The sequence below is a fragment of the Antechinus flavipes genome, chromosome 4, assembly GCF_016432865.1.
Source record: "Antechinus flavipes isolate AdamAnt ecotype Samford, QLD, Australia chromosome 4, AdamAnt_v2, whole genome shotgun sequence".
In the NCBI taxonomy this organism is placed as follows: Eukaryota; Metazoa; Chordata; class Mammalia; order Dasyuromorphia; family Dasyuridae; genus Antechinus; species Antechinus flavipes.
Window position 1 is genome coordinate 258,715,213 of NC_067401.1, and position 14,034 is coordinate 258,729,246.

At 34.2% G+C, this 14,034-nt stretch overlaps 1 protein-coding gene across 1 annotated transcript in view; it reads left to right on the forward strand.

Moving 5' to 3' along the window:
* Positions 1–14,034, forward strand: part of ORC3 (origin recognition complex subunit 3) — a 98,943-nt gene that overhangs the window by 38,704 nt on the left and 46,205 nt on the right. Inside the window, exons 10-11 of the mRNA XM_051997371.1 lie at positions 4,098–4,231; positions 6,628–6,691. Coding sequence (XP_051853331.1) covers positions 4,098–4,231; positions 6,628–6,691 — 198 coding nt within the window. The remainder of the gene's footprint in view (positions 1–4,097; positions 4,232–6,627; positions 6,692–14,034) is intronic.

The following is a 14,034-nucleotide window of genomic DNA, read 5'->3' on the forward strand; positions in this document are numbered from 1 at the left end:
TCAGGGCCTTTTTAACCCTTCCCCCACAGATTAAAGGGGACACAATTTACATCACGTTCACATGATAGTGGTTCTATTATTCTTCATTGACTATAAATGCAAAAAAAGATAGAACTTGGTTCATATATGGGATCCTTGCAAGTAATTCCTTTCCCCACTTCTCCATTCCCCACATAGGCCAAAAGATTTCCATTTAGAAACCAATGTTATAGAAGAAAACATATTTTAGTTCAGTGGACTTGAATTCTGCTTCTGAAAACTGGTTCTGCTATTTAGAATTTCAATTACCATAAGCAATCACTACACCTCTCTGAAACTTAATTTCTTGATCTTTAAAATGAGAAAGTTAGATTAGGTTTATAAAGTTTCTTTAGCCCTAAACTCTTATGATTTTGTGCGTTAATAGTCTTGGTTCATATGGAGCATTATCTGGTAGGACCACTGCCACAGTCATAGCTATGATTCAAATTAATACATGGTAAGTACAGAAGTGAAAAAAAATTAGAACCCTTTTCAATCTCAGGAGCAGAGGCTCATTATCATCTTGGGGGAGAAAGGCTGGAAGGAGGAAAGGAGGGAGACATAAGGAGTATCTGAGTTTGAACCAAGAAGGGGTAGGACTATTCAACAGGTAGCGAGTAGACTAAGGGCATTCTAGACATAAGGCATAGTGTAAGCAAAGATAGTAAATCATAGAATGTGCACAGGAACTGACAGTTTTTTCATATTAGCATAATTACAGGGTCCCAAAAGTCTAGTGTAGTTTTAAGCTATTAAAACTTAAACTGCATTATGTTATTGGGACATCCCACATGAAAACAAGAACAATGAGATAAGACTAGGGAGGATCTATTAATGCACGATTTCAAAATATCTTAAGTGTGAGAATAAAGAATGAAATTTTATTTGATAAATAATAGTAAGCAGCCACTCCCCCTTCCCCTCACTCCCCCAGGCACTTGGGGTTAAGTGACTTGCCCAAGGTCATACAGCTAGGAAGTGTTAAGTGTCTGAGGCCAGATTTGAACTCAGGTGTTCCTGACTTCAGGGTTGATACTCTATCCACTGTATCACCTAGCTCTCCCGGCCACTATTATTTTTTAAATAAAGTTACATAAAAAGATCTTTTTCCTAAGAAGATTAGTCTAGTAGTACTACAAAAGGTAGATTGGAAGGATGAGGAAACAGAAAAACTTGTTAAGAGCCTGTAAGCTAGATGAATAGTTATGAAAACCCATGATAGATTGGTGGCAGTGAGAAGGATGGAATCATCTTGTTCAGGGAGGAAACTGAGATTCACAGAGGTTGTGACTTCATTCATATAGTTAGTACCACAATCAAGATTTGATAGCAGGTCTATTTATTCCAAATACAATGTTTTTTTCTGTTTACTGATGGTACCCAAACTGTGGGTTTGTATCTCTGGAGAAATAAGTAATTATTGCAAAGACACTATAAATTCATATGTGTATCAAGTATTGTTATTTTGTCATGTATTTTCTCAATAAAGAGGAGTATTTGTAAATGAGATTGTAAAGGTAGAGCCTATAGTCATCTTCCACTGTTATTTCTCTCACTATCATTCTCATATTCAGTGCCTCTGCTGCAACAATCATAGTTCAAGTCTTTATTTCTGCTTGCTTGGACTATTTCAGTAGCTTCAACCTTCCTCCTTCCAGGGTCACCCTCTCCAAGTCATCCTCCATATTGCTGAGTACAGAAATTTTTTTTTAAAAAAAAATATTTATTTTCTTTTCTATATAGAAAAATTTCTGTTTCTTTCTTTCTTTCTTTTTTTCCGGAGGCAATTGGGGCTAAGTGACTTGCCCAGGGTCACACAGCTAGGAAGTGTTAAGTATCTGAGGCCAGATTTGAACTCAAGTTCTCCTGACTTCAGGGCCAGTGCTCTATCCACTGCGCTACCTACCTGCCCAAGTACAGAAATTTTAATAGAGTGAATATAATAGTTTTTAGGACGCATGTTCAGATCCTCCTTCGAATAACTTCATAGCTGTGTGACCATTGGCAAGACACTTAACCTTCCTGAATCTCAATATCCTTGTCTGTGAAATAATACTTAGTTCCTACCTCACAGCATTTTTGTGAGGCTCAAATAAGATGATTTTATATATGTCTGTGGTGTCATTGATTTGGGAATTCCCGCCAGTTCTGTAGACTACAATTAACATTTACTTATCAATCCGATGTGATTCTTGTCCATTTAAAAAAAAAAAAAAACAGATACACATAAAGTTTGGGAGTTCTTCCTTACCTTCTTGCATTGAGAGAGAACTAGTGGGATGCTTTATTTGTCAACCTGTCACCTATCATTTTTGTCACTTGACTAGCCCAGAAAGAGAAAACTTTTTCTTTCATCAATTTCTTGATGATGTACTTTTGTTCTTCAAAGTTCCTCATTACATATTGCAGAACTCACATCTACCATGTGGCACTCTATAGTGCTTATTTTTAGTTCTTCTGAGACGTTCTTCTGAGTGTTATTCCATGTCTTGCTGCCATATAAGAATACTAATCAGTCAATAAAAAATGTTTCCACATTATTTCTACACTTGCACTTTCCTGCATGGATGGATTGATTAGATTCCTTTGAGTGAATACAGATCTCTTTGAGAAGTCTCTTTAATGTGTAAGGGCTTAATGCAATCAGCACAATGACATTTGCAACCAAGAGCATCTGGAAAATCTCACTATCCATAGAGAATCCCTCCTTGATTAGACTATGCTGGATCTCTTCCAGCAGTGAATAATTGCTTTTGGCAAACATATAGCACATCTCTGTTTTAGAACCTAGTTTGATATTTTGTTATCAAAAGTGTCATTGAAAAGGGTCCTTTCTATTGTATCTTCTCAGGAAACCTGTGATTTTGATATATAGATAGGAGATCCCTTCTTTTAAATAAGCTTATAAGGCAGCACTTTATTATCCTTATTAAAATATTTTTTAAAAATAATCATTAAACCATAAGTATGATAGGTCTAAAATTCTCTGCATCTTTCAGTTAATTGTAAAATGATAAAGATGTATTTGAATGCTGATGATCACTTCTGAAAGCTTGCCTATTCTCCACTAATGTCCTTATTTAGGGAGACATCCTTATGCATATAGAGTTAACACATATTTATATAGATTAGAAAATAGGAATATAGATTGATAGTTATTGATGTGTTCTTGATTGTTTTTATTAGGTGGCTTGTATAGGGTCACAGTCAGTGGGGAAACTCTGGATGAGGTTTAAGACCCTTCAGCCCAGAGGGAACCTGCTGACAATGTCTGGTTGGTCTCTCCATCTCTCCTAAGGGCTCTAGGCTTTCATGAAAAATGGGAGGGGAGTGGCAGTGACAACCTGTGTTGATATTGAAGCAGAGTGATAACAGGTGGAAGAGTGATACCAGGTGGCAAATTATATAGCAAGTTGTTTATGTGGTCCCACCTGCTCAGAGTTGTTTTTGTTACATCATAAAAAGGGGAAAGCCCTTGAAATAAATGGACTCCATTTTTCCACCATTCTCAGAAGTCCCATCTCATCACTTCGTCACTAGGAAGGTATATTTTAATCACCCCAGTGTGGGAGCTCTAGAAAACAACGGTATGTTTTGTCAACCCAATTTGGGGGCTCTAGAAGGCAGGACACAACAGTGGCTGACAATTTCTAACCTTGTTCTCAAAATCTGGGTGTATATACTATACACTGTTCAAATTCAATGACTATAGTACCATTAATAACATTCCACACAAATATACAAAACATATACATATGTATTTGTATCTGAATAGATAATGAAATCTTTATATATGTGTATAAGCTCATAGGTCTGATCTAAAAATATTTACATGGATATCTTACAGGGAGGAAGGTCCTCCTAGTATAGTTGGTACCTGAATATTACATGATTTGTCCAGAGCCATCCATTTATATCAGAGATAGGGCTTAAGCCTGATAAAAACCATATTAACTTCATAAATATTTTGGGTTTTTAAAATTTTTTTTAAATGTTCCACCCCTTCCCCCCCATTGAATAATACATGACAAAAGATTTGCTGTTAAGACATTCCAAATATTTTCTCTTTCTTTCAGCTGGCCATATTAGAACATTTCTATTCCCAGCCACTCAGCATTTTGTGCTGTGATCTCTCAGAAGCAAAGAAAAGAATACATTCTTTATCAGAAGACCAATGTGAAAGTATTCGGCGCCTTCCCTCTTTTATGAGGTAAAAAAGAAGTGCATGTTTAACACTTCTGTATGATTCAAAAGGTTGATAGTTTCATTATAGATGCTCTCAAGACTGTAGCATCTCTGTACCTTACACTCTATGTATATGTTTCTTGTCTGTTGACATGTAAGCCTTTCTATACATTGTCTTATCGCCACATCTGAAATATTCCAAAAAGCATAATTATTATAAAAATATCTCCTTTTTACAGTTTGGAAAACCTCTTAATTTACTACACAGTTCACTTTTTAGTGGTCTAGCCTATAGTTCTAGGATTTGCTATACCTCATAAAATCACAAAGGTAATTAAACTCACCAGATTTATACATCTCTAGAACATGTAGCAAGTAAAGATGTGGTTAATAATGGTAAAGTTAGCACTTAGGTGAAGTGACCACAATTCCTTCATTTTACTACATTAGTAACTTGATTTTTATCAGTTCTCATGGTCTTGGGATCATAGAATCATAGATTATAGCAGGAAGGGACCCAAGAAATCAGCTCTTCTTCAATCTCCTCCTACCATTTTAGATGTGGAAACTGAAGTATCCATGTTCTGTTTACTATACCTGTTCTCCAATTAGTGAGTGAATAAGGCTCAGGGAAACTGAATTATGCTAATCTTATTCACAGAAGACTGATTTATAAAACCAGAATGGCAAATCGTTAATTTACCATGAAAGGACATGAAAGGTACTTACAAAAGAAACCTAATAAATAATCTTAAAAGTCTCTCAATGTGAAATTAGAGAAGAAGGAAGAGTTGTCTGGTTTTAAAAGATACTAAGAAACTAGATGGTTTAGTGGATAGAGCAAATGGACTTGGACTTGGGGAGTCCTGAATTCAAATACAGCTATGGATCCTCAACAAGTCATAACTTCTGTTTGTTACAGTTTTCCCATTTGCAAAATGGAGATAATAATAGCAGTTTTTAAATTAAGATGCAAGGGTAAAAATGAGATAATATTTACAAAGTACTTTTTAAATCTTAAAGTGCTGTATAAAAGCTATTAACATTTTCCTTTCATGTAGATGAATGGTAAAACATGAAGAGTTATTCTTATTTAACTTAACATTTTTCTAGTGACTAGAATACTTGTCTAAATAACGTCTCTCCTTTGAACAGTTTAGTATTTCTGTTTTTAGAATCCATACAAATCAGAATTCTTCTATTATGACATTATTGCTTTGTTTCTATTACAGTTAATTAGGTCACAGTTTATTTTATATAAATTACATTTCAGAACACTTGAGATTTTTTTAACTTCTTAAATTTCATTATAAACTTTATCAATGTCAAAGCAAATATGTACAATAAGGAATAAAATTTCTAATATATTCCACTGTACATTTTATCTTGATTCTTAAAAATTATTAATATCTTTTGTTTTTGTACTACTTTCATTTCCCAATATTCCCTCCCCCCTAGAGGGGACAAATTTTTTTTTTTTGTAAAGGAAGAAAGAAAAATTCAACAAAAGTAATTTATTAACCTAACGAAATGCAGTATTCCATATCATCTGTATCTCTGCTAAGTAAAGAAGGGAGGAACATTCTTTTATTTCTTATTCAGGAATAAGTTAACTCTGTAATTACACAAGCTATAACTTCAATTTTCATAATCATTATTACTCTGTATATTTTATCAAATTAAAACTAAAATGTATTTTTTAAAAAAATGTTTATTCATTGACCTTTTCTGAGTCTATATTTTATTTACATTGGTTTTGTAAATATGCTCTTCTAATTTTGTCTTGATTTGCATCATTTCATATAGATATTTTCCCTTGGTAAGATTTAGGAGAAAAGGTTATCTTAAGAGACACATTTGACTCAGCAGTGACATATTTTGAACAAAATGATAGACTCTTATGGTTCTCAGAGATGAAAGGGATTTCCAACATCATTTAGTACAACTGTTTCTGATAAGAATTTCTCTGATAGCATTGCTAAGAGTAATCAGTTTGCTAAGCAGAAAATATCAGAAGCATCTACTCTCAAATTTTGGGTACCAGATTTTATTAATGTAGCTTTAGAGCATGTTAGCTCTTTTGAGTAGTAGTAGTAATGTTTCAGGTAATTAGGTAACTCTTATTGGTTGGTTGCATTTCCAAATGGATGATTCAGTTCCTTTTATGCTGATTCATGTTACTTTTTATTTTGGACAGTTGCATTTTTTTTCCCACCTTGCCCACAAATTCTCTGGTGAATGCACTATGCTTCGAATGTAGGACTTATGAAATCTTGACCATCATTTTGGATTTTAGGAAGAAATAACCTGTTTGTTGATATTAAACTGGGAAGAATTTGGGGTCCTTTTGGTAACAGTTTCTGTTTATTTTTTAATGATGGTTTTCTGGGTATGTGTGTATGTCTCATGTGCTAATTTCAGGTACGTAGAGAAGCAAACTCCAGAAAAACAAGTTGCGTCATTGACCGATGAGAGATTTCTTAAGGTAAGAGTGGGGGAAAAAAACCAACAACTTTGTTAATATTAAAATTTGTTTTAGCTCTGTTTTTCTGCAAAGAATTTAAGAAGCAAAATTTTGTATGTCAGATTTTGTTTAGCTTATTTCCCAAATTTGCATAGTGTGGTACGCTTTGTGTTTCAGCTTTTTATAGTGGGTTTATTACTTAAATATTAGTTTATGATGATAAAAAAGATGGATGAGAAATTATTTTATTGGTATTCTTCTAATGTGTTCTGAAATGACTATTAAATCTTAGTGTGGTGTTCACATAGCAGTTTTAGAATCTGTAGGTAGTCTTATTTTAAAATTTCTTTGCAAGGGTCATCACACCACAAAACAAACCAAGAGACTCAAATGTCACACTCTTACCTCTGCAAAATAGATATAATATCAGAGATTATATAATGGGGCTTTAGGAAATTATGAACTAAAGGACATTACATAAATGGGAGCTTTTATTTATAGGTTCTTTTAACTATGTTTATACTCAAGTATTATATATAATTTATTCTCATACATTTCTTTGGAAAAGGAAACTTGATATGTTACATGTTGTACCCTGAAAACTAGATATTGATTTTATGAATAATAATTTTTTTGAAGTAGAACTATGATTTCAGCTATGAAAGGAACTTCTAGTGAGGAAAACTCTCTCTACCCATGTAGATTTGCTCTTACTATACAAATCTTAGTCTTAGATTGTTGCTTGTGTCACTGAAAGATCAGAATTAGACTTGAGCTTAGTTCATCCTTACTCTAAGACCAGCTCTTTATCTATTATGTGACCATGCCTCTCCCAAAGACTATAAGTGTAAAGTTCAGAATAGCTCCCTGAAAGCCTCAGAATCAGCCAGAGTCAGGATAAGCAAAAGTCCTTGGTCTTTAGGGGGAGAAGTAAAAGGGATGGACAGAACTGCCACAAATTCTCCACCAACCTCCCTTCTCGTCAACCTCCTCCAAAGCAACTCTGGCTTGTCTTACTCCACCCCCTAATTCCTTTTATGATTATCTGTATATACCAAAAGATCTAGCCAGCACAGAATAATGAGAAGGGCCATTTTTCCAAGCATATGCTAATAGAGTATTGTCCAATAGGTAATAGTCTTAAGTGCTCAGTTGTCTGATTCCAGTGCACCTATTCAGTTTCAGCCCTTTATAATACAAGGTACCCAAAAATTCTTAATTCAGTTTTAATTTTTAATAGCATAAAGACTTCTGGATTCTATTTCAAGAACTTGGATAGAATAATGTTATATCTAACAGTTAAGAAAAAAAGTCAAATTTTTTTTTGCACCAAATAGTAGTTTTCTTCTAAAAGCAAACAATATTCTGGGAACAGGGAAACCTATTTACTAGTTCTGTGAACTTACACAGTCATTTAAAACTCTCTGTGCCTTATTTTCCTCATATTTAAAATGAAAGGACTGGACAAAATAGTCTTCTAAGGTCCCTTTCAGCTTTAAAATTTTGCTATTCTTTGAAAGTATTGAAATAATGGCTTATTATTTAAATATTATTATTTTTATCATTTTTAAAATTTCAAGTTCCAAATTCTCTCTTTTCTAATCCTCTGATACCTCCATAGAAATCAAGTGATCTGATGTCAATTACACGTAAAACCACGCAAAACATTTCCACCATTTTAGCTATGTTATTTAAAAGGCAATAAAAATAAAGTGAGAAAATTATTTTAAAATTTGTTCTCAGTTCATCATTTCTTTCTCTGGAAATGTATATCATTTTTAAAAATCATGAGCCCTTTGGAATTCTTTTTTTTTTCTTTGATCGCTTTGAGAGATAGTCTACAATTGTATCAAGAGTTCATTTATGACCTATTTTTCCCTCATCCTCCGTAGAATTTGTCATTTCTTTTAGTTGTGAGATTGGACCTCAGAGCTGTTTCAATTTGCATCTCTATTAATTAGTGATTTAGATAATTTTTTCATGTGACTAGTTTTGATTTTTTCTTCTGAAAACTACCTGTTCATATCCTTCAATCTTTTATCAATTGGGGAATGATTTTTATTTTTACAAATGTTATTCAGTTCTTTCTGTATATGTGAGAAATGGGGCCTATATTAGAGATTCACTGTAAAAAATTTTAATATTACTTCATTGTCTATGCTATCTTTTAGCAAAATATAATTTCTTTAATTCATTTAATTGTATCTATTTTTGATTTTTGCTTTGTCTGAGAACATGATTGTTATCCTTGCTTTTTTTACTTCAACTAAAACATATTAGATTCTACTCTTAAACTGGAAAAACAATTCAGCATGATCTTTTTGTTGGCTTTGCTACTCCAAAATTTGATTTGAGAAGTTATGTTAAAAGTTATTTGGAAGGGAATGTTAAGAGAGTTCAACTTGGTTCCTGTTTCTAATCCAGCATCTTGACTCCAGCCAGATAATGGTTTATTGAAGAAGGTTACTGTTACAGAATTCTCCCAGGAGTATAATAGAAAACATTTAATGAATTAGGCTTGTTAATTATTTTAATTAATCTTTTATAGTTCTCTAAGAACCTCACCTCAAACCAAGGTAAATTCTAGAGGTAAAAACATATTGGAAACTTTCTAAAAAAGAAGTGTCAGAGATATCTGTGAGTATTTTAAGAATGGTTAGATTAGCCTCCAGCTGAGGTGTCTAGTAAAACTCTAATATCTAAAAGGTTTACTGCTAAAACTTTCTATTTAAGCATACTTTCAGAAGAGTAGAAAGAATTTTAAATACCCATTAAAACATTGAGGTGTCAGAGAAAGGAAGGCCCTGTTACTTCTGCTTACCATTAAATCATTTTTAGATAGCTCTCTAGCATATATTCTTACTTAATGTTATTGCTAGCACTTACAAACTTTTCTTTTGAAAGTCTTTTACTATTGATCTTTCTCCATTTGTACTTGAAGGGTTTGCTTGTTCTATTTGGCTCCAAAATATACAACTATGAGCAATGAATTAAAAGACAAATTAAGATTTTATATTAGAAAGGAAAAAAAAAAGAACTAAATAATTAGAATTTGTAAAAGAAGAATGAATTGCCTCTGAAGGTAATGGGTTTTCCCCCTGGATATCTTCTAGAGAGACTGACTACTTGTGGTTTTATGCAAAGATTATTTTTGCACTATCGCTTGGACTAGATAGCCACTGAAGTCTCTTCTAACTCTAAAATACAATAATTCTATGTTGTATGACATATAAGAAGCTTAAGAAGTATCGTTTCTGAACAATTAGTAATTATTTTATTAATTATGGCTAGTAGATAATAAAAGGGTCCTTTGGCTGTCTCTCCTAAACCAAAAATAGATCAAGATATGCTTATATGCCCCTGGAAGAGTGGGAGTTCTTGACAGCTGGCAGTCAACTCTGACTGGTTAACGATTAATAGAAAGAATAGTTGTTACAATGAGAGGTGGACTTATTCTAATAAGGGGTTGGAGACTGACCTTGATTATGTCACTGCTCCTAGGCCAACTCCATCTGATAGTGTTTGAATGGTCTAGATTCCTGGTGATAGACCACCTGGTGGTAGACATTAGTGGCTATGAGAGAGTTATTAAGAATCCCCATTAAATTGGCCGCAGGTTTTAGGAGTGAAAGAATTCACTCATTTCCAAATATCAGTTGAAAAATGAAAGTTTATTGTTAGATATCAGTTTACCAAGAGACTGACTTCTATAGTGATGGAGCTATGGAAAATGGAGTTTTGCACTGAGAATGCAGTTCTCAATGGACAGAAGGTCCTGGTAGTAAAGAGGGCTGCCAGGGTCCATCTGAAAAGACTTTAGTTGATGGAAGCTTATTATATTGGGTGTCTTGGTGGGGGTTGGGAAGCCTGAGCATATCAGAACCAGTGGGGGCTGGGCAGCCCAAGCAAGTCAGAATGGGGACTGGGACAGGCCCAGATCCCCTATTGGAATTCAAAGGGATGCTTTTTGACCAGGATTTGTGAACCAAAGGCTCTGGCATCCAGGAAAGACAACTTATCTGGGGAGGATATGCCTCAGCCAGCAGGGGCTGGGAATCTGAAAGGAATCACATATAAATAGTAAATACAGTTTCTTAAAGGGAACACAACCCTTTTCACATCCCTGGGCAATCTAGACAAAGGGCCTCAATCCTGAGTAGAACACAGTGAGCTTCCCCACTTAAGTGAGATCTAAAGTAGTTTGTGGAGAAAATTAATCTAATCTCATTATCAGCAATGTCCTTCAGATGCTTGCTGAATATTCTATAAAGGGCTGATCTCTGAATGAAGAAACGGGGGAAAAAAATTCCACATTTCCCTATAGTAAATAGTTATTAATATAAAAGAGAAATAATCATTTCTCCCGGTTGCTATCGATTCAGTATACTTATTATTATGTTCCATCATGAAAAGTTTCGCCTTTTGACATGTATTAACATATTTTACTCAAAAAAGAGTATGATTTTGGAATATATTTTGTTGGAAAAAAATTATATAATTCCAATATTTATTTCCAGCCTTAAACAAAAGTCAACTTCACGTTATTAACCAGAAGAAATTTAAGTATAAAATATGTAAATATAACCAGAATTCTTAGTGATTTCTAGTTAAGAATGAAAGGCTCAGAATCATTAGATATATATTGAATAGTGAGCAAAATGACATAAATTGAACATAATTATACAGTTCTAGAGATTACATATATGAACATGTATGTACATACAGATACACAAGACTAAGGGACAAAGACTTATCAATTTGTAGATTCATAAATCAAAACAGCTAGAGATTAATTTGTGTCCTGAAGAATTAAGAGAGGTTTGGCTATAGGCATGTATTGAAATATAAAGTAATGCACAGTATTATTAAATGCCTTAGGCCGTATTAGAGTCTGGATCCCCAAAGCAAAAACTCCAAGAGGAAGTATGCAAAATATCTGATCAAAAGCTACAAAAAACTGTGCCTAAAGCAAAATCACTTTTGGGTAAGGGATTGTTCAGAATATAGTTTTTTTGGTGTTACCATGGCGTCAAAGTAGCTTTTTCATTAGAAGATAAGATAATTAAAAGTGGATTATCACAGAAACAGGGTGTAAGGAAGACATGTACTTGGGCTAAACTCTGTGCTTGCCCAATATTGGTTATGTTTTTGTGGCTCAAATGAATATTGTATCTAATCAAAAATAATGTTATCATCAGACAGGAGATTTTAATTCTACAGCCATTTATTAAGCATCTACTATATGCAAGGAACTGTGGAAAGTAAAATATTATAGGTTTGAACAGTCTGTTTTATTCATTTTGATCATGTTCTACTACCCTTGATAATGAACAATTCTCCCTAATTTTGCTCAATGAACCATTGTGTCTGTTCTCTTATCTGTGCTGGTGAGGATAGTGGACAAACCCACCCTTAATAGGTTAATCTTGCTTAAATGCTATTTTCATCATTTCATGTTCTTGTTCAAAAACTTTTATTGACTTTCTATTCCTTATAGATTAAAGAACAAATCATCTATACCCTGGCCTGATTTACCTTTCCTTGTTTCCCTTTTACTACTATTTTATTATTAATTTGTTTCAGTTGTGCCCCACTCTTCCTGACCCATTTGAAATTTTCTTTGAAGAAATACTGGAGTGGATTGCCATTTCCTTCTCCAGCTTATTTTATAAATGAGGAACTCCCTCCTAGAATCCCTCTCTTCCTTCATGACTCAGTTTGAATGCCATCTTCTGTATGTAATCTTTTCTGGTTTCATTTTATTCTTATTCTTCTTTCTAATGTTGCCTTTAATTTGCTTTATATGTATCTTTGTCTTAAGTTTGAAGAGATTCTGAATGGTAAAGTTCTATACAATGTAAATTAGCAATCTTCTTTTTCAGCTATTTTTGTTGCCAGGTGGAAAACTGAGGGATATTCAGAAAGGACAGAGTCCTTAGTCATAGCCTGGTGTCAGGAAGGAGAAGGCCCTTGCTATAAAAATGTGTGGTTTCCAATTTTCCCCTTACTCTCTTTATTTTCTCAGTCAAGGACTTGAAAATTAGATTCAGGTAGTCTCAATTTTGTAATTCTGCTCATGTTTCTAAGGAGATTGATTACTTGTACCCATTTCTAAGGAGAAAACAAACCAAAAACAGCATAAGAAGAAGACAAAGATAAGGTCCAACAGTCAAGTTTTATGATGGTGAGAGATACATAAATCAGAAATAGTCTGGAAGGATAGATACATACTAGGTGATTTATTGGTGTTCTGGATTGTATCCAGTTAGGCCACTAAATGTGAAGAAAATAGAGTGAATTTTTATAGTGTCCTTATCTGGATCAAGCAGAACCAGATTTGGGGACAAGTGCAAGGGGACTTTGAACATGGAGTCTGAGTCAAGGTTTAGTACTAGTGGTTAACTAGTGAATATTGAGGGAAATTGGCAGTTAATTGATATTCAAGCTCCCTATCTGGGGAGCTGGGGGTGGGGGGCAAGGAAGAGAACATTGGGCACTTAATGTTGGCCTTATTCCTTTTTTTTTTTTTTTTTTAATTAAAACTTTTTATTGACAAAACCCATGCCTGGGTAATTTTTTTACAACATTATCCCTTGCACTCACCTCTGTTCTGACTTTTCCCCTCCCTCCCTTCACCCCCTCCCCCAGATGGCAAGCACTCCTATACATGTTGAATATGTCACCGTATATCCTAGATACAATATATGTGTGCAGAACCGAACAGTTCTCTTATTGCACAAGAAGAATTGGATTCAGAAGGTAAAAATTCCCTGGGAAGAAAAACCAAAATGCAAGCAGTTTACATTCATTTCCCAGTATTCTTTCTTTGGGCATAGCTGCTTCTGTCCATCCTTGATCACTTGAAACTGAGTTAGCTCTCTTTATCAAAGAGATCCACTTCCATCAGAATACATCCTCAAACAGTATCGTTGTTGAGGTAAATAATGATCTCCTGGTTCTGCTCATTTCACTTAGCATCCATTCATGTAAGTCTCTCCAGTCCTCTGTATTCATCCTGCTGGTCATTCCTTACAGAACAATAATATTCCATAACATTCATATACCACAATTTACTCAACCATTCTCCAATTGATGGGCATCCATTCATTTTCCAGTTTCTAGCCACTACAAAGAGGGCTGCCACAAACATTTCGGCACATACAGGTCCTTTCCCTTCTTTAGTATCTCTTTGGGGTATAAGCCCAGTAGAAACACCGCTGGATCAAAGGGTATGCACAGTTTGATAACTTTTTGAGCATAGTTCCAAATTGCTCTCCAGAATGACTGGATGTATTCACAATTCCACCAATGTTGGTCTTATTCTGACCAGTATGAGTCGGGATTTTTTTTCCACAAGGCTTTTT